Below are 20,171 nucleotides of genomic sequence, written 5' to 3' on the forward strand. Positions count from 1 at the left end.
ATTGTAAAATGATAGTAAAAGCCCACTGAATAAAATAGAAAACTACAAGTTTATACTGATACAACTTTTAAAATGAATTAATGGAAAGTTTGAGGAGCAGTTTCAAAATACCTACCTAAGATGCTTATTAATAATTACAACAGGAGGGAAAACTGTTGACTGTGTGAAGCCTGGCAAGTGCTCCTTTGATCAGGTGATCAAAGTTAACATCAGTTCAGGACAAACTGAAATCGTGTGCCACTGAGAGGATGCAACGAGAAGGGCACAGTCCTCTGTGATACTCCTGCCAAAGGGGCATGACCTGAATTCAATCATAAAAACGTATCAGACAAACCACATCTAGAGATATTCTATAAAACGCTCATGTGTCAAGGTCATGGGTGTTAAGGAAAGTTGAGGATTATTCTAAACTAAAAGAGACTAAAGTGAATTGATGCCTAGTTCCAATGCTTGATCCTGACCTGGCTCCTTACCCTATGCAGGACATTGTCAGAACAGTAAATGAGTCTTGAGTGGGGTCTGCCCTTTGGATGGTGGCAATGTAACAATGACGCATGTGAAGTGTTACAGTGTAACATGAATATCCCAAGTTCAATGGATGTCTTATATAAGGGAAGTGTGCTAGGCACTGCTCTTCAAGCCTGGATGTACATACAGATCACCTGAGGATCTGCTTACTTGCTTTTTGGCCGGCGATACACATGTTTCTTAGTTTACTTGTGGCTGCGCTGGGTCTTGGTTTCCGCGCGTGGGCCTTCTCCAGCTGCAGCGCGCAGGCACTGCTTTTGCCGGGAGTGCGCAGGCTTTCTCACGCAGCGGCTTCTCCTGTTGCAGAGCGGGCTCTAGCTGCACGGTCTGCCGTAGTTGCAGCATGTGGACCCAGTGGCTGCGGCGCATGGGCTTAGCTGCCCCTCAGCACGTGGGAGCTTCCTGAACCAGGAATCGAACCCGAGTCCCCTGCATTGGCAGGAGGATTCTTAGCCACTGGACTACCGGGGCAGCCCGGGGGATCTTTCCAAAATACAGATTCTGATTCAGTGGGTCTGGCTGGTGCCTGAGATACTGACAGGCTAACCAGCTCCCAGGCAGGACCCATGCTGCTGGCCCAGGGCTCACGCTTCAAGTAGTGATGGTCTAGGAAACCCGAGGAGAACATTCACTGTTTGCCTCCTAACCAGCTACCTTGCCCCTTATTGTTGTTTCAGACTCTGGTTTTCCTTTGAGGATAACTTCCTCCGTATTTTCTGTGTACCTGTTTTGGGTCAGCTGGTCCTCAAAGCTCAGACAGGAAACGCATGACAGGGCCATACCAGTCACTGCAAAATGTTCCAGGCTGGTCTGAGACTCAGCCAGAGAGGTGAGATGCACCGTGAGCAGCCTGACACAGTGTCCATAGACCTTTTCATCTTCCTGGGCTTCCAAGCCTTACAGTGGCCCAGGACTTGCCTTCTGCCTGCTAACTCCTATAGGCCTTTCTGACCTCGTGTGACTCCACCGCATATTGGGCCTGTGACCTTACTTAGTTAACAGTTAGTCTGTGCCTCTGTTTCTTCATCTATAAAATGGGATACCATCTACCACAAAGGGTTGTTTTAACAGAGAACTGAATAACGTGGTCCACATAAAAAAGTGTTCTGCCCTGAATCTGGCGCAGAGCAATTGCTCAATAAATATTTAATTGTTCAGTTTAGCTTTTGGAGCACATGACCTCACACAAAAAGAAGAGATGGCATCTCGCTGATATGTTTTAGGTCATTTTCTATATTGAGAATGGCTCAGAGTTTGGGGGACCCTGGAAGATGACGCCAGATACTCCACTAGCTATTATGTTACTTTTTCCACATGGCCTAACGCCTCGATTCATACCTAATTTGTTCCCATCTTGTATTAGTTGCCTATACAAATATATACATCAAAAGGAAATAAATTAGTGACATTGTAGGTGTCCCCCAGGTATGGTTTTCAGGTTCCCAGTAATCTCAACCTCCAGCTGGTGAGCAGAAATCCCTTTTGACTGTCTTTATTCTACTGCCATCCTGTGGCCAGCCTGTGCCACTGCAGCAGTGTGGACCAGATGTAGCGGAGCTTTATCCTGATCCTCCCGGTGCCTGGGAAGGGGCTCCTTGGGAGGAAGGGAGTGCAGCTGAATGGTCTTCTTGAGTCCCTCACCAGCAGGCAGGAGTCTGGGCGTGAATCACCAGTCCTGACTTGATTTCTGTTTGATGAACCTTAAGGACAGATAGTACAGGATCACGAAGCCACAACTGATGCCAATGACAAAGAAGTAGATGGCGTAGAGCGGGTAAGAGTTCAGGCCCATGGAATTGAGGATCTGGGGACAGAGACATCGGTGAGCTGGTTAAGAACACGCTCAGAGCGCCGCTGTCTATGTACAGCCAAGGCCTGGGCTACTTACCAGGTCTCCCGGGATACGGATGGTGATGTTGCCAGCTTCCATGTAATAAGCGTGCCCACCAAACTGGATCTTCATCAGCCCTTCAAAACACCATCGGAGGAAGGACACCTTGGAAATCAACGCAGGCACTGCAGAGAGTGAGAGTCATATTATTCACAGGGTCTAACCACCTGCCTCCTAGGAAATGAGTCTGTAGAGATGCCGTGGTGGCTCTGACCCAGGGGCAGCAAGTCCCCCGAGGGAGCTGAGAGCGGGGGAGAGAACAAAAGGGTGAAAGGGCAGAGGGGAAGCTGGAGACATGGACTGCTGGGACAGAGGGGCTGAGCGGCTGCAGGATCACCGTGCACTTGACCTACCGTAACTACTCCACAGAGCAATCTCATTAGGTGTCCAGCACGTGCTTGGCCTATAGTAACTCCAGAGAGTAATTTCATTAGGTGTCCAGCACGTGCTTGACCTATAGTAACTCCAGAAAGTAATTGATTAGGTCCAGCACGTGCTCAGCTTCACAGAACCTCTGGACTCTGGAGTCTCAGCAGCCCCACACCAGAGATTACAGAGATGACTGAGTCTGTACCCTGACCCCACGGAGGCATCCTGGCTCAGGGAGGAGGAGGAAGCGGTGAACCCTGCCCGGTTCATCAGGAAAGGCCCATGGAAGGTGAAGAGCGGTGATCCACAGGCTCAGTTCTGAGGGTGTGGAGCGTACTGAGGACTTCAGAAGTCAGGTGGAGGCAGCCAGGAGTGAGCAGCCCCGGGCCCACTGGGACAGAGCAGTGACTGGCTCTGCACCTTAGGGAGCTAGCGCTGCAGGGGTGAGGGTTCAGACGTGGAGGAACCAGGGTCATAGACACCAGACTATCACAGTTGGCCCAAGATCAGCTGATAGGAGCCAGGGCAGGGGATAAGGCAAGAGGACATTTCAGAAAGACGTGGGTGGAAGAAGTAATTTGGTTCACTGGTGATGTAGGGAGGGAGAGTCAAAGGTGGCCCCTGGGTGTCAGCTGGGCTGTATGAGAAGGTGCCATCTGCCCCAGCCCGCCATGGAGCCCTTCCTTCGAATCTGCTCCCAACTCTGAGTTGGACCAAAGGGATGAGCTCACAATGCCAGGGGAAAGCAGACTGATCCAGCCACAGAAGGCCTCACAAAGCTTGAGCAGGTGAGGAGAGCCGACCTCACCTGTCCACAGATTGTCCAAGCTTATCATGAAGCCCCCGGTGAGGTAGAAGGAGTTGTAGAGAGCGTTGCCGAAGAAGGAGGACATGTGAAAGGTGGGGAGCAGGGCAGCGGCGGCCAGGGCCATGACCCGGCAGCAGAAGACCACCAGCCACACCAGCAGGAAGTGCAGCAGGAAGGGCTCGAGGCCTGGGCGCAGATTGGCCAGCCAGTAGATGGGCATTCCATAGATGATGATGTAGACACAGTGCTCAGGAAACTCCCCCAGGATCTGCAAAGGATGTGAGCCAGCGCCTTTATTTGCTGATCTTTCAATGTTCCAAGGCAGCAGCCCCCAGTGTCCCCAGCCTTCCCTCCTGGTGCTGACCAGGGTTGCCACCAGAGGGTTAGTGGGCACAGGTATGTGGGACCCACAAGCATGAACTCACTGCTGACTTCCCCCTGCAGGTGCTGTATGTGCCCTCTGGGGCAGTTCAGGGCTCTGGAGACCTGGTTTCAAATCCCCACTCTGCCTACCCAGACATGGTAGCTGTGTGGCCTGGAGGCAGCCACTTAACTTCTCTGAGCCTCCACTTCTTTGAAATGAGGACCATTAAACCTTCCAACCTGCTTTCCAGGGATGTGGAGAGACTGGAGAGGTGAAGGACACTAGGTATAGATGTTTCCCACCTCTTCTCTGTTAGGTTTCTGGTGGCCAGAAAAATGTCATTCCTGGTCCACGATCCTGGCCTTCTGATAAACGTTTGAAAAATTTATCAGAGACTCATCAAGTCTCCGAAACTCTCCTAAGGATTGTGGCGTCTGCAACCACAGATGATGCTCAGCCCCACTGCTGAGCAAAATGCTTCCCTGTAACTTCTGTACAATGTGGAGAAGATTCTTCTGCCCATTCTTCCATGAGGCACTCACTCTGAAGCCTGACCAGTCACCTTGGCAAAGAAATACGGCCCCGCCGTGTACAGCCCATCTTCTAGTTCATAGTAGAGCAGCGCCCTCTCTGAGTGACCTAAAAGGGGCAGAAAAGGAGAATGAAAAAATGAAATTACAGTGTTGCTGCTCGAGTCTCTCTTTGTATAATTAAAACTAGTTTTATTGCCTCAATGTCATATATTTTTTAAAAAAGGCAATTTTTGATCCTAATTTAGATGTTTATAATTCTGTGACTTGCGCATTGCTGTCAATATAGCTCCTGCTAGGAGAGAAAAGCCTCAGACTCCTAGGTAATTTGTTCTTATTTGCATACTGATATTAATATATGAAGTTTAAAAACAACCCTCAGCTTTTATTTAGCAGTCATGGTGAAACTGTTCAGCAGACCTGTCTCCTCCAGGAGCTATGCGGAACTCAGGCCAGCCCTGGTCCAGCTCAGAGCGTGGCTGACACGGCTCTGCATGTGGGTCACAGAGAGCAGGCCACACTCACATTTGGAGATGACATCCAGGATCACGTTGAAAGGGACAAGAGCTCCGATCATGAACAAGAGGGCTGCCGTGTCCGTCAAGGAGAGCTGGACAGCCCCGTGGCCGTAGTAGAGGAACCCTATGATCAGGGACATCAGGCAGGCCTCCGCCCCGTGGATGAGGAGGGTTGGCAGGTCTCGGAAGTCATTGGAAATCTGACGACTTAAAAAACAGAAGAAAGAGGTGCCAAGCGAACACCAGACCCCAGCCCTGTGACCTTGGCAATGTCCTGTAATCTCTGTAAGCCTCATTTTTCTCCTCTGTAAAATGGGAAGAGTGGTGCCCACCTCACAGTTACTGTGAGGTTCAAGTGAGGTGACTGATGAGCCCATCTGTCTCAGAGTTGGTACTCAGGAAATGATTGTGACTTTTACCAACGCTGTATTACCTTGCAATTTTATTTAAAGCAGTCATCCTGAGGAAATAGCCAATCAGAAGTAGAACAGTGTATGTATAAGGAGACATAAGACATAAGACTTCTATCCCTGGGTCAGGAAGATACCTTAGAGGAAGTGGCAACCCACTTTAGTATTCTTGCCTAGAAAATCCCATGGACAGAGGAGCCTGGCAGGCTACAGTCCACAGGGTCACAGAGTAAGACACAACCAACGCGACTTAGAATGATCTCATTTATATATTAAAATATTTATGTGCATGGAAACATCTTGGACTCATACCAAACACCCAGATCTGGTTTTCTGTGAGGGCTCACATAGCAGGGAAACTTCCCTTGTCCACTTGAGGGTCTCCTGTATCGATTTAATTCTTTACAATGATCCTGGGTGACTTCTACGAGCATCTGGCCAGCAAGGAAATGTTGATTTTGTTTAAAGAATCAAAGGAATAGGAGTTCTCTGTATCACATGGAGGGCTGGTGCTGATTTTTTCAAATGACCCTACCTCTTCAAATTAAATTCCTCCTTCAAATTCACTTTAGCTTTAAAGGGCTTAATTTGATTACAACTAAGACTTTTGGGGGCCAAGAGGGTGATAAAATGGCAAATAATTACCGGATCAGTATGGCAAACTGCTGTAGGGGGCCGGGCAGCTTAGTGGGAGCCTGGAATAGGTTGGTGTCAGGAGCTGGGCTGTCAGGAGATAGAGTGTCATGAGGGTGTAGGGACAGCCACTTTCTGCAGGGTGCTCTCTCCCCAGGGCCACCCACTGCCTTACCTCTGCACACAAATGTCCACACCCTGCTTCCTTGACTCCGCTGTCCATAGAAAGTCATCAAAGCCATGCACTTTTTCTTTAAACAACGCCGCAAGGGACCGAGCCTTCTCCCTGGTGGCCACTTCCTGTTCTTTGCTTCGTCTGTCAATGCTGGTCAAGTCCACTGTAAGCAGCGGGAGCGGGGCCATGGGTGATCTGGGTCCCACAGGTGCTCATGGCCCACGATGCTGTCAGAGGGGACCCTGGGACACACTCCCCACCCTCTGAGAGTGGACCACAAAGTGACGATCAGAACAGACAGAGGCAGAGAGATGCCCAGGGGGAAATCACTCTTCACCTCTCTGCCTCTTTCCTTTCCCCATTTTCATGACACATCTCAAGGCAGGAAAACATCTCAGAGGGGCCTTGTAAATCATGAAGGGTCCCCTCACTGTGTGGGGCCATAACTTCAAGTGTCAGATTCTCTGGGCACTGCCAGGCCATGCCCTCGGATTTGTGAGGCATGAATAATACAAAATTAAGAAAAAGATTTGTGTTTCCGCATGCGGGCACCTGATTTCTGGCAACTTCTCTCTAGGGTTACAGTATGTTGCTTTTAGTGGCCAGGCTGGCAGATGCCCTCTGCCCCCTTATCTGGGGATGACCAACCAGAGGATGACACACTGGCAGGAAGCCAAGCTGATATCTGAGCACAGGGAGATGGATGACCTCCAGGTGAGTTCACAGTGTGAATGAGTGCAGAGGGCGAGAGCTGGTGGCCAAAAAGAGTGGCCTCTTAGAGGGTGGATACTGGGAGAAGGGTGTTCCCTCCTGGGCTCGGGAGGCCCATTCTGCCCCTGACTACAAGGACTCCAGTCTTCTCATCTGTAAGGACGAAGACGACCGTGGCCTGGCAGGGCTGCAAGGGGCAAAGGGACACCTCTGCAGTGTCTGCCCTCAAGGAACTGGTCCTTACCCACGGGTGTATTGGGAAGGCCCTCACTACACCAGGCCATCCTGGGAAGGCTGGGCTCCAGGTGGTCTATGTTTGGGACAAACCACAGCTGCTGCTCTCCTGGCCCTGGTACAGCCACACAGCCTGTGCAGCAACCATGGTACTGCTCAGCACTCAGGACCCAGGGCCTGCTTTCTAGGTGGGCACCCGGAGAGGCAACTGTCCCCGCAAGAATTGAGGGCCATATGCTGAGGTCTCAGGACCCCAAGCAGGAAGGCATCTCTGGTGCTGACAGCAATTTTCATATCTAGAGACTCACGGGTCAAGACCCCCCAAAAGGCACTGAGCTGGCCTGTGCCTTGGGCCTCCCATCCACAGCCTCTGGGTTTCCTGCCTTTGTAGGGGAACCAGGGGGCGGTTTTAAGATTTCCTAGTGGTTTCCAACTCCAAATTTCCTGTTCTTCCTACGGAAACTGAATAAAGACCATAATTCCAGAAACTGATCTAAACTCTCTTGGATTGTATCTCCTCTGGTTTGGAGCTCTCATGAGGTTCTTAACAGTCATGCGCACAAGGGTGTGCCATTCCTAGCATTTGATGCTGGGTAAACTGAAGCCTGTAATACACCCCATCTCCTCCCCTGCCTCCAGCCTTGGTCCTGTTCCCCTGAAGCCCCTGAGAGTTTCTCTCCTGGCAGGGTTGGGGTCGAGGGGAGCCCTGTTCCATGCCTCTGGCCTGGCTGACTCACCATAGTAGTCGGCAGGGTTGCTGTACCGGGGACAGGGGTGGCCGACTGCGGTGAAATACTGAACCATGTGCTGGGCTGCCCCCAGGTAGATGGTGGTTCCAGACGTCATCAGGAGGACCAAATCGAACAGCCCGAAGATATCGGAGCGCGGCTGGTGGATGGAGATGAGCACTAGTCTGTTGCCTCTGGCCAGCCTGGACAGTGTTTTCACCAGGTTGTGGGCCGTGAAGCTGTCGAGCCCAGAGGTGGGTTCATCCAGGATAAGGATTCCTTCCCAACAGAGAGAAGCCTGGTTTAATGGGCAGGACTCCAGCTGGGCCGGATTAAGCCAGGCGGCTGACCGCGGGCCCCTCCGGCCTCACCTGGGTTCCACAGCAGCTGCACTCCGATGCTGACTCTGCGCCGCTCGCCCCCCGACACACCCCGCACATAGATGTTGCCCACGCGTGTGTTGGCGCATTGCCGCAGCCGCAGCTCCGCGATCACATCGTCCACCTGGGTAAGAGGGAGGGCGGTCCTGGGGCTTTAGAGACCTGCGCGGGCCTGCTCTGGGCCAGGCAGATCGGGCTCCAAAGACGCCTGAGTTTAAGGTTCTGGCCTACATTTCCCTGATGCAGTGTTTGTTCCCGGATTCTTTCCACGCATCCGGAGCAGTTCCCACTGCTGAGCAAGGCACCACTTGCTGGGACTGTGGCCATGTCCCGGCTCCCTGCCAGCATGGAGAACCGGAAAACAAGCAAATATTTATCCCACATTTGGGGCTAAGATGGGACAACGTGGGAAGGAAGGCAGGGATGGACAGATGGTGAGCCGGCTTGCTCACAGTTGGCCTGGAATGGCTGGACCCTGAGGCAGGAAGGGAAGGATGGGCAGAGGAAGGGTGTCATAGCTTCCTGGGGTCACTGGGATTAGTTAGTTACCCTTTTGTCGCGCTGGGCCTGGGAGAAGTTTCTGGGCAGACGCAGCTGAGCAACGAAAGCCAGGGTCTCCCGGACGGTCAGGTTGGGGAGCAGCTGGTCATGTTGGCGCACGTGGGCCACACACTTCCTCACCAGCTGCGCTGTGCTGGGCTGCCCATTGATCCAGATTTGGCCTGACTTAATCTTGCCGCCAGGGCCTCGCCCAGTGATCACATCCAGCAAAGAGGCTCTCCCACAACCTGAGAAACCACCAGAAATATCCCTGAGGGGCTTCCCTGGTGGTCCAGTGGTTAAGAATCTGCCTTCCAATGCAAGGGACCCAGGTTCAGTCCCTGGTCGGAGAACTAAATCCTGACCCAGAACTAGGAACACTCCCCACTCTCCCCACCCTCACAACCTCCCCCCTCCCTGACCCAGCCAAATAGATAAATATTAAAGAGAAAATATATTCCCAAGAACGGAGCTTTTGTAGGGACCAGGTTGGAAGCTTCTGCTGCCCATGCACCCTCCAGCCACCACCTTCTGCTCTGTCCTTCCCTGGGGAAGGTGGCACAGCCCTCTGACCTGCATGGAGCAGCCAACTTGAACATCCTTGGGAATCTGGGGTGTTCAGGTCAGGCTGGCCTGTGGCTACGTGATAGAAGGCTGGAGTCCTGGTTGTCACAGGACTGCCTGTGCCCAGAGTGTATGTCCCCTCCCCCAAGCAAGGCTGGTGTTGATTGCACTAGGAAGCTTAACTATATTTGCTTGGCAAACCTGCCAGCAACGTTTCATCATTTGGCTCAGAAGCTGGCATTGTGGGAAAGACTAGTTTTGGAGAATTAATAAGGTATCTTTTAAAAAGGCAAAACTGGAACCTGTTTTCAGAAAGGGAGAAAAAAATAGAGAAGTAATAGATGTGGAAACGATTTTTAAACTATAGCACAGTAGTTCTGAATTTCTTTACACTCTTATTTTTATCAGTATTACTTTTCTCTTTCTCTTAAAAAAAATAGATCTACTACATACAAATTGACGCCATCCACTTCTGAATGACATAGTAATTGCTATCAATGTGGGGAAATGTCCGATTGGATCAGGTTCCATGAGATTCTGAGAGACTCTTTGATGGCCATTTAAACTGCAAGTCAAATAGGGCTTAGGGTCTAGGAAGGCGTTCTTAAACAAAGCTACCAGGAACAGCTCAGTCCAATTCCCCCAGGCAGGGTTTTGGTTTCCTTATTGTAAATTCCTTTCGGAGTGCAAAATTTCCAAGTAGTTTTTAAACAGGGAAAGTGCCAACACACAGATGTAACGACTCTTCCTTGCCACATTCCCAGGCCTTCTGCAAGCAGCCCCCTGCCCACAGCCCCACATCCCCTTTTATTTGTTCATAAAAGCAAAAATCAAGTAGCCTCTTCAGTCATCCTTCTGCTTATGGACCAGAGGCTTTCAGTGTGGAAAGGGACCGGTCTACTGCCTCCTGGGTGCACCTCATTCAAGAGAACTTAGGAGGCACAAAATAGCCAGGGGGGAAGCCAGAGGGGGGTTCTGGCCCTACTCCTGGCTCAGCTTGGACATCATTGGATCCAGGCTCTGAAAGCACAGGGGACTTTCACAACACAGGGACCTTAGGAATCTCAATCAAGGGGCAGAAAGACCACGTTTCCTGAACAAAACTGTGAGAGGTGTGGGTGGTCTTTCCAGGGGAGATTGTCAGGGTATGTTTGGGGAGATCCTCCGTGAATTAGAAGAAAACACCCACAGGCATTCAAGACTCTTTGCCTATTCGTTGGAAAAGCACCACTGCTGATGCTATAGAAGCTTAAATGCCTGGGGCTGTTTGAATTAATTTTATTTTACTGTTATAATTTTGGTGAGCAGAGTATGCTTCCCTCCTGGATCAGACGGTAAAAAATCTGCCTGCAATACAGGGGACGTGGGTTTGATCCCTGGGTCGGGAAGATCCCCTGGAGAAGCGAATGGCAATCCACTCCAGTATTCTTGCCTGGAGAATCGCATGCATGGTAGAATATAAATCACAGGTGGTATAATTGATAACCTTTCTAAAAAATCATTTAAATAATTTCAGCCAAGTGAAGTGAAGTCGCTCAGTTGTGTCCAACTCTTTGCAATCCCATGGACTGTAGCCTACCAGGCTCCTCCCTCCATGGGATTCTCCAGGCAAGAGTACTGGAGTGGGTTGCCATTTCCTTCTCCAGGGGATCTTCCCCACCCAGGGATCAACCCGGATCTCCCAAGTAAACCTATAGCTAAACAACACTAGTCTAGAGTCGAAAATCATACACTCAGTGTGATTCCTGCTTGCCGTTTCCTGACTTCCCTTTCTTCAACCACAAATCAGAGATTCTAACAGCTGTGGTGGTCAGGATTAACTGTGATGACTCTTAGCCTGAAGTGCCTAGTTAGGACCATGTGTTCCCTAGATCCTCAGTTCATGAAGAAAAAGCAGGTGTAACCAGAAAAGCCACCAGGTGTTAACAAACAAAATTGGCCCGTGAAGTTTCCACATTTTTCTTGTTCGATCAGAACTGCAGGGCCAGGGCCAGCAGTTGGCAGGACTTGACCTGTGGGTGTTGTTTCAGTGACGAAGTTCATTTGCACATATCCTCTCATTTGATCTCTGGTTAGACAGTAAACAGAACTTCCCCAGCAGAAGACTAAAAGTGTGGAGCAGATGGTCAAAAAGTTGAGTAATCTCTACTTCTGGAAATGATTAATTGGAAGGTACAAAGTGCTCCCTCTGACACTGTGTAAGGGAGAAATGCCTTTGATATGTGTTTAAAAAATAAACAAACCCCAAGTGGAGTCAGCTTGTGCTAAGCCCCATGTCCCCAGCCTGAGATGTAATACCTACTTAAATTATAGTTTCAATCTCTCCTGGGAATAGAATCGTAAACCAGCCCGTCTGAAATTGCCTGGTCAGCACTGATAGACCCCCACTGTCCCCCAGAGAAAGGTGATCCTGCCTAAAACAATCAGCCCTTTGCTAGAATAACTTCCTCGTCCGACTTCGTTCTGCCTGTGAAAGTCTTTCATTTTGTGCAGCTCTCCAGAGCTTTTGGGCTTCCCAGGTGGCACTAGTGGTAAAGAACCACCTGCCAATACAGGAGATATGGGAGACATGGGTTGGATCCCTGGGTTGGGAAGGTCCCCTGGAGGAGGGCATGGCAACCCACTCCAGTATTCTTGCCTGGAGAACCCAATGGACAGAGGAGCCTGGCGGGCTGTGGTTCATAGCGTTGCGAAAAGAGTCAGACACGACTGAAACAACTTAGCGCGCACACCAAAGCTATTGGGCTGGAGCTAACATCTTATGGAAAAATCCAAATACAGTTTCCGGTCCACACGATACTTTCTGCCAGGTGGGATGCTGCCCAGTTCATGAATTGTTGAATAAAACCAATAAGATCTTTAAAATTTAATCAGTCGAATTTTTTTTTTTAACATCTGAGAACCAGGAGACCAGAGTTCTAGTTCTTATTCTGCATTAAATATATGTCCTTAGGTAAATCATTCCTCTTGTCTAAACTTTGGTCTCACTGTTAAATGAAGGGGGAATGATCCTGGGGCAGGAAGACCTCGTCTAAAGATGTTTTCACGGTGGTCAGGAGAAGGAAAGGTATACTGTGAAGGGAACAGAACTCTATTCTCCAGGCCCCCTTCCAGCCCGTTCTACACTTCTAAGTCTGGCCTGTGGAAATGACTTTTTGAAGCACTCCAGAAATGTGAATTTTTGTCAGTGGTAGAAGGTTGAACTAAGACCTGGGGCATCCAAGACGTGAGTTGTGGCAGGGGCTGTGCCTACCCACTGTCCGACTGAAATAGGAATCTGATGGGGAGGGGAAGACAGTGATGAGTGTTCCTTTTGGGGAAGGAGTCCCCTGGAAAGAGCATTCAATTCCAAAGCTGCCTGATGCCTTCATCCTTTATTAATGACAGATCAGAGCTCTGGCTGCAGCTGCAAGAAGCCTGCTTGTGATTCATGAAAGCTAGTAAATAGAGGAGCTGAGATTTGAACCCAGCTGTGTTGCACCTGGAAGTTGTGCTCTCGCAACTCTGCTGTATTGTTCTGTTGCTCAGCAAAGCTCTGTGAGGAGCGTCCATTTGTTCGAGGGACTGCCCTGCATCCCAGCAGAGAGAGAACCCATTGCCCCACTATTTGCCCCTAGTGATACCTGAACTCCCTATGACAGCCAGCATCTGTCCACTCCTCATTTTGAAGCTCAGGTTTTGAATGCCCTGCTCACAGGAGTCCTTGTGAGACGTCCAGGGCATCTTGAAGTGAGCCAGCTGCTTAAACCAAGGTACCTGGGAGGCCGTATCCACCTGTGCGGAGACATAGAAAGGTTCCTCAGAAAGCTTCACCTTCTGTTCAGCTCCCTCCAAGAGAAATCCTCCTGCCAAAACACAACAGGCCTGAGGGGTCCCCCACCCAGGTTCTGTCAGATGTGGAGGCGGGCTCCACCACGCTGAGAACCTGAAGCTGCCGTTTCCAAGTCTGAAGAGAACAGTTGGGAAGCATGTGCAATAGCAGAACAGAAATAAAAACACAACATGGGGCCAAATGATGCTTTCACTCAACAGTGATTTACTAATAACTTATCAAGTGTTTACTGTGCGTGAGGCATTGTGCTCATCTGTTTATTATGTCCCTTATCTCATTCAATCCTCACTGCAGACCTATAACGTGCACTATTATTAGAGCGGCTGAAAATTTCATTTGGGCTTTTCCATAACATCGTATACAAGTGTGTACTTTGGTTAATAGTATTATTATTTTTTGTTTTTTTTTCTCATTTTGCCTCTTTTATTTACAGGTTTCACTTAAATATCTCTCATGCTGAGGAAATCAATGTCAAAAAGAACATTGGTATACAGTTTACAAATATCAGTAAATATTAAAGAACATGGTTAATTTTTCCAAGTAAATGCTTGATACAAAATATTTTCCAGGAGGCTAGTTAAATGTCAGGTGCCCGAGGTGTCAGGGAAAGAGCCTCGAGCCTGCTCAGGAGATGGTCACACTGCAGGCCTCCTGTGTTTTGCACTTGGTGACACATGTGGGAGCTCACAGGACAAAGCAGTGCCACCAGCCTTTATTCCTAGCCCCAAAGCCACACCAGGGCTTCCTCTGGGATGAGAGCCATGTTCAGAGACAAATGAACCACTTAAAATGAGACTGCTGCTGCTGCTGCTAAGTTGCTTCAGTCGTGTCCGGCTCTGTGCGACCCCATAGACGGCAGCCCACCAGGCTCCTCCGTTCTGGGATTCTCCAGGCAAGAGTACTGGAGTGGGTTGCCATTTCCTTCTCCAAATAGTTAATAGTATTATACTGTGGTTAATCTCTCAGTTTTGCTTACTGTGCTATGGGTAAGCAAGATGTTAACATTAGGGGACGGTGGACAAAGGGTATATAAGAACTCTGCACTATTTTTCCAGCTTTTTCAGAAGTCTAAAATTATTTCAAAAGATAAAGTTTAAAAATAAGTTTTAGAGATTTTTATTCACACAGAGTCACATGGTTGGCTTTGTGTTTTAACAGAGGTCTCATTCTCTTTTTCATGCCTGTCAACCTCAGCTCCAATATGTGTCATTGAGGGAAGTCTCCATGGTGCTTGCACCCAACACATGAGGCATCCGTGTAGCCTGAACTCTGTCCTTAGGGGCGGAGGGTCCCCAGCTGGGACTCACCCTTCCCTTCTGCTTGGGGGATTGTTTGGCCCTCTCTGCTCCTCCCACCTGTCCTCAGCTTTGTCTCTACCTGGTAGCTGAGATCTCGGACTTCCAAGGTGTTGGGCTGGCCACTGTAGGTGAAGTACAGGCTGTTGTCGCTTTCGGAGGAGAACACGCTGTCCTGGAGGCCCTGCTGGGAGACACGGCTGGTGAGGAGCTTCTTTAGAAGGAGGACTTGGGAGGGAGGGGATCCGGAGAGGTGAGAGCAGGAGCTAGTGTGGATGGGATCCCAAGTGGGCAAAAGATGGATTTAGGCAGGAGGAGCCCAAGGGCTCTGAGAAAACGGGAGCGCCCATGAGGGCAGGGCTTCTCTTCTCTGCAGAGAAAACTGTGGGGCTTCCCTCCAGCTCCTGACCCAGAGAAGCTCAGTCACAGGTGCTGGAACCTGATCCAAGTAACCTGTCATGAGCAAGACCCAGACCCTGGACTGGAGAGAGCTCTGTGAGCCTCTGTGTTCGGAAAGGGCCTTTTAACTTTCCCTTTCCTGAATCTGGCTTAGTATCTCATCCCAAACAGACTTTTTGTACCTAGCATGTGAGAGGAAAACAGCTGTCAACAAGCTAGTGCTCAATACTTGTGAAGACATTGCTCTCAGAAAAGTTGCATCTTATCTTGATAAGGATTTTGCACAACAAAGCTCTTCAAAATGCAGTTGGGAGATTTTGGAGTAAGTCCCTGTCGTCACTGCTACCATCGTCCTCTCCGTTGTCATCTTGCTGATGATGTTATTTTATGTAAGCCACAAGCCATGTTGTGTTCACATAAACATGGCTGCTTTATCTGTGCTGTGCTTAGTCGCTGAGTCGTGTCCGACTCTTTGTGACCCCACGCACTGTAGCCCGCCAGGCTCCTCTGTCCATGGGATTCTCCAGGCCAGAATACTGGAGTGGGTTGCCATGCCGTCCTCCAGGGGATCTTCCCAACCCAGGGATCGAACCCAGCTCTTCTGCATTGCAGGTGGATTCTTTACTGTGTGAGCCACCAGGGAAACCCATGAATACTGGAGTGGGTAGCCTATCCCTTCTCCAGGGGATCTTCCTGACCCAGGAATAGAACTGGGGTATCCTGCATCGCAGGCAGATTCTTTACCAACTGAGCTATCAGGGAAGCCTGCTTTATTTGAACATGTATCAAATAAATCAGTGATTCATGGTATCAGCTGATAATGTGAATGATACTCACTATCTGCAGATCTGAATTCCTTCTGTTTTATCAGTTCAATCATTTAAATAGCTGAGGCCCAAACAAGGAAAAACTTGCCTTAAAAGATTTCTGCTTTTTAAAAATGCATTCAATATTTGTTTCCTCGAGGTCGTGCAGGGAAAGTATGCATTCATTAACCAGTTCCTGTTGATTCTGATCTCCCCTCAGGGCTGCTATTCCCCCACTGATACATTCCTTCGATCAGTCAATCAAGCATCCAGCAAACACAAGGAGGCCCACAATATGCTTTAGGCTTGGAATTTGGGGTGTGACTGTGCAAAAGACAGTCTTTGGGAAGCTTAGAGTTTAGAGGACGAGACACTGAGGGTGGAGCAACACGGACCGGATACAGAGGCATGATGTCCTTGACATGCCTGATCAACGTGTATTTTCATTGCACACACAGTGTCCACATGTGCTTTATGTGAACATAACATAGCTTGGGACTTCCGTGAAAATAATACCCAACAGTCTTTTTTAAAGCACCCCTGCAGGTAAGAGGTAAGAGGCCCTGAAAAATGACATTGAGCCCAGTGGAGGTGAGGGAAATGAATATGGGTGATGGTCGGCTGCAAGCCCACTGTGAGTGGCCCCCAGAGTTCTGGGAGAGTGTGGAAACAGCCAACCAGATCTACTTACCTTGTTTGATGTTTGAACCAGTACAGTCAAGGTCGTATATTATACAGAAAAACATTGGAAGATAAACAGCTAAGTCAGCAGAAGGATCGTTTTTGGGATATAGGAAGGAATACAGCGGGGAGAGGTCACTGAGGCGGGGAGAGAAGGTCCTGGGGAAAGAAGCGGGGGATGACTTTCAAAGCTATTGGTAAGTTTATGGATGGGTGTGGGAATTCACTGTTCTTTAAACTACTTTGTCTGAAATATTTCAAAATATGTTTTAAAGCTGAGAGAGGGTGTCCATGAGGGGAAGTCCAGAGTCCTCCGAGCTGGAGGTGGAGGAGGTGAGGGGGTTGTGCCCTCGGAGATGGAGAATGAAGCTCCTGGGGAGGTCACGGGCAGCTCTGGGTTCTGGCAGGTCAGCCCTGACCCTCCCTCCTCACCTCCGCCACCAGCATTCCCACCGCCTAGTTTTCCCATTTTATTTGGTTAAACCATCTGAAAGTTGATCCATTACTGAGAAACTCACTTGGGCTAACATGCATTCTGCTTTTTTTTTTCTTTTACAGATTTTTAAAATGTGGAGCATTTTTAAAAGTCTTTATTGGACAATATTGCTTCTGTTTCATGTTTTGGATATTTTTTGGCCTCAAGGCATGTGGGATCTTAGCTCTCTGACCAGGGATCAAACCTGCACCCCTGAATTCAGAGTGCGGAGTCTTAGCCACTGGACCACCAGGGAAGTCCCTACTTGCTTGTTTTTAAAAGGTAAATGTCTGCAGAAGGGATGTTAGTTGGTATAAGGAATGAGTTAACTCCGCAACGAACACCTGGGCCAGAAGCTCACCAGGTTAGATTTTGGAGGTGGAAGAGTTGCTGAGAAAGGTTTGGACGTGTTGGAGTCTGGAGCAAGTTGTGGTGGTGACCTTAAGCCTAGGGGGTTCCACTCTCCAGGCGGGAGCTTGGAGAAGGTGAAGGGTGATGGGGCCCTAGGGAAAGAGGCATCAGGATGAGAAGACAAATAAAAGAAAGGAGAGAGGCATGTGCTACCTGCTCCTGGGCTCCTCCAACCCCTCTCATCCTGGGCACAGTAGGCAGGCACAGGCCAGGCCGGGGACCCCAGCCACCACAGGCAGCTCAGCGTTCAGAAGAGAACTTGTGGCTGGGCGGGGGCTGCCTCTGTTCCATTTTGAAATATTTTCCTTGGCTCCTAGGAAGGATTTGTTAGACTCTTCCTGAGGTTTTGACAAACTCTCTGTATTTTTCAAATGCTTAAATATCTATTCGGCTGACACCTTAATCAGTGTGACTGTCAGATCATCACTTGAATTTCTGACAGGTGACATGGAAAAAAGCAAAAGCAGGTTTATTTGTAGGTAACCAGCTCAGCTCCTGCTGGGCTACACTGTAATTTCTCCTTGTATTAACTTCTGATCAAATCCCTGAGTCAGAAGCATAGAATAGAAGGAAACTCAGGGAGTGCAGAGCCCAAGTTCCTTGTTCTCAGACGCAGAGGCTGTGCCCTGGGAAAGCAGTGATGTGCTGAAGACTCTGCACCGAGGCCTGGGCCCTCTTGTCTTCCTCTGGCCAGGCTTTTGCCCATGGACTGAGGAGTCTGTGGGCCGAGGGCACTTGTCACTCTGGGTACTCACTACCCCCAAATTCCCAGATGGCCTCAGGCCCACTCCCAGGGCTGTGTGAACCTTGTGTGCCCATCCCTTGGGGCACCTCAGGTCAGAGGGGCATTTGTCTGTGGAGGGGTGGATGTGATGTGGGTGGGCAGGGTGGGGTGGCCATGCATGGGTGTGTGAGATCATGTGTGGTGCTGAGCATGGACAGAGAAGGGAGACAGGCTGTGGCTTGTGCTGGAAGCCACAAGTCCTAGAATTTCTTGGTTTACATCTGGCCTTCCATGTTATGAAGAAGGTATGTCAACTTAGGAGGATAGAAACTATTTTATGTAATAGATTTTAACTTGACTGATAATTTTTAAATATCTAGACATAGGATACAGTTCCACTGGAAAAGACCCAAAAGATTGAGGGCAGGAGGAGAAGGGGGCAACAGAGGATGAGATGGTTGGATGGCATCACTGACTCAATGGACATGAGTTTGAGCAAGCTCCAGGAGATGGTGAAGGACAGGGAAGCCTGGCGTGGTGCAGTCCATGGGATTGCAAAGAGTTGGACACGATGGAGCAACTGAACAAAGACAAAGACATAAGATACATAGCCCTTGGCCTTTTGTTCTGGGCACCATAAACATTAGACTGTCACTTGGCACCTTGAGGAACAGGAGTGAAGGGAAGGAAATTGGAAATGGCAGGGCCTGTACCACTTCCTGGATGTCATATTTGGGCAGTTCTTTGCATCCCAAGCTGTGGTATCTGAATTATCAGACCTTCTAGAAAGTGTCCTTTTCAAAATCATTGGAGATTTTGTCTCCTATTCAGGCTGTGCACACTGCAGTCACGGCTCCCAGGAATCCTTTCCGGGCAGACGTTGGCTCCCTGGGGTGTTCCCAGAGCACAGTGGTTACCTGCTGTGGCTGAGAGCTGACTGAGAGGGTGGGTTCCTGGGGCCTGGCTGAAGTCAGGTGCTAGCAACTCAAGGCCAGTCTGGGTGGCCCGAGGCCCTTCCTGTGGTGTGGAGTCCTCAGTCCTTCAGTCTTTCTGTCTCCACCTCTCACCCCTTCACAGGCAACCAAAGACTGATTGAACGGTGGGGAGGGTGGGGACGGAAGGTGGGGACCTGCTTCCTCTGTGTGTTCTGATTTCACCTCTTGCTTCAAACCCTGCCCACATCCTGATTTCAGGCAAAGGCCATTTTTTTTTTTTTTCCTTTTTAGGCAAACATTTCTCATGTTAAATGAGGACAGAAACCCTGGACCTATTGGTCCCCTGGCGGTCCTCTGTTCTTCCAGCTCTCTCCAGGGTCTTACGACTGCCTGCTGTAGCTGCATTTGGGGCATATGTTCTGATGTTCTCACAAGGTTCTCTGCCACCCTGTCTCATCAATTTGTTGCCACTGAGTCTCTGAACTTGATAGCCACAGGGACAGAGGAGACGCTGCAGTGTCCCAGGCCATGTGAGCATGTTTCTGTGTTGGAAAAAGTGGAAGTGTCAGCCACTTAGTCGTATTCGACTCTTTGTGACCCCATGGACTGTAGCCCACCAGGCTCCTCTGTCCATGGAATTCTCCAGGCAGGAATACTGGAGTGGGTTGTTATTTCCTTCTCCAGGGGATCTTCCCAATCCAGGGATTGAACCCAGCTTTCTCGCATTGCAGGCAGACTCTTTACCAATTGAGCCACTAGGGAAGCCCTTCTGTGTTGGAGCCTCATTTAGAAAAGAGCCAGGTTGGCCCAAGTCACAGACACGACATTATTTCCCTACAGGAGCCACCTTCAGGCAGGAAGTGACCTCAGAGGCCCCCACCAACCCCTGACCCCACTTCCCTCAGCCCTTCGATGCCCAGGAAGCAGAGTCCTGCTGCTTGTCGACCTGGTGGTGAGTTAGGAACGAAAGTTCCTTAAGGAGGAGAGAAGCGTGTGATTCGCCCTCCACCCACCAGGACTCTTGTGACCCACCATTACTCACCAAGTCATCCTGGGGAGCAGCGCGTCTCTCTAGCCTTGTCTTCTTTGGGGCCTCCTCTGCCATGGGGCCCTGCAGTTTCCTTTGGGCTTAGCTGCTGCCGATCAGGGCCAATGTTGTCTGCTTCCCAGAGCTGGGCAACCTCTGGTCTGGCTCCCAGCATTCCTCTCTGGCAAGCCCTCCCACAAACA

The 20,171-nt window shown here is 49.8% G+C and overlaps 2 protein-coding genes across 8 annotated transcripts in view; one reads left to right on the top strand and one right to left on the bottom strand.

Moving 5' to 3' along the window:
• Positions 1–1,644: 1,644 nt before the first annotated feature.
• ABCG8 (ATP binding cassette subfamily G member 8) lies at positions 1,645–20,126 on the bottom strand. Of its 5 annotated transcripts, none has more exons than XM_004005989.6 (13): positions 19,984–20,126; positions 14,593–14,694; positions 13,007–13,157; positions 8,829–9,067; positions 8,271–8,403; positions 7,909–8,178; positions 6,227–6,389; positions 6,064–6,141; positions 5,016–5,215; positions 4,523–4,599; positions 3,597–3,864; positions 2,417–2,544; positions 1,645–2,332 (listed from the first exon to the last, which is right to left on the bottom strand). In XM_004005989.6, the coding sequence occupies exons 1-13, from the start codon at positions 20,044–20,046 to the stop codon at positions 2,195–2,197; spliced, it is 2,010 nt and encodes a 669-aa protein (XP_004006038.1). In that variant the 5' UTR covers positions 20,047–20,126; the 3' UTR covers positions 1,645–2,194. The 5 variants fall into 5 exon arrangements, with proteins under 5 accessions (XP_004006038.1, XP_012028006.1, XP_042102170.1 ...); XM_012172616.5 differs by having other exon boundaries at positions 14,593–14,697; XM_042246236.2 differs by lacking the exon at positions 6,064–6,141 and having other exon boundaries at positions 14,593–14,697.
• The window catches only part of ABCG5 (ATP binding cassette subfamily G member 5), a 38,059-nt gene continuing 32,466 nt past the window's right edge, over positions 14,579–20,171 (top strand). Inside the window, exons 1-3 of one of the 3 annotated variants that reach the window (XM_060412221.1) lie at positions 14,579–14,713; positions 15,936–16,261; positions 16,955–17,153. In XM_060412221.1, coding sequence (XP_060268204.1) covers positions 16,964–17,153 — 190 coding nt within the window. In that variant the 5' untranslated portion in view covers positions 14,579–14,713; positions 15,936–16,261; positions 16,955–16,963. Of the gene's footprint in view, positions 14,714–15,935; positions 16,262–16,533; positions 16,594–16,954; positions 17,154–20,171 lie in introns of those variants that run through there. The other 2 variants (XM_060412219.1, XM_060412220.1) reach the window with 2 other exon arrangements.

Source organism: Ovis aries, chromosome 3 (genome assembly GCF_016772045.2).
Source record: "Ovis aries strain OAR_USU_Benz2616 breed Rambouillet chromosome 3, ARS-UI_Ramb_v3.0, whole genome shotgun sequence".
In the NCBI taxonomy this organism is placed as follows: Eukaryota; Metazoa; Chordata; class Mammalia; order Artiodactyla; family Bovidae; genus Ovis; species Ovis aries.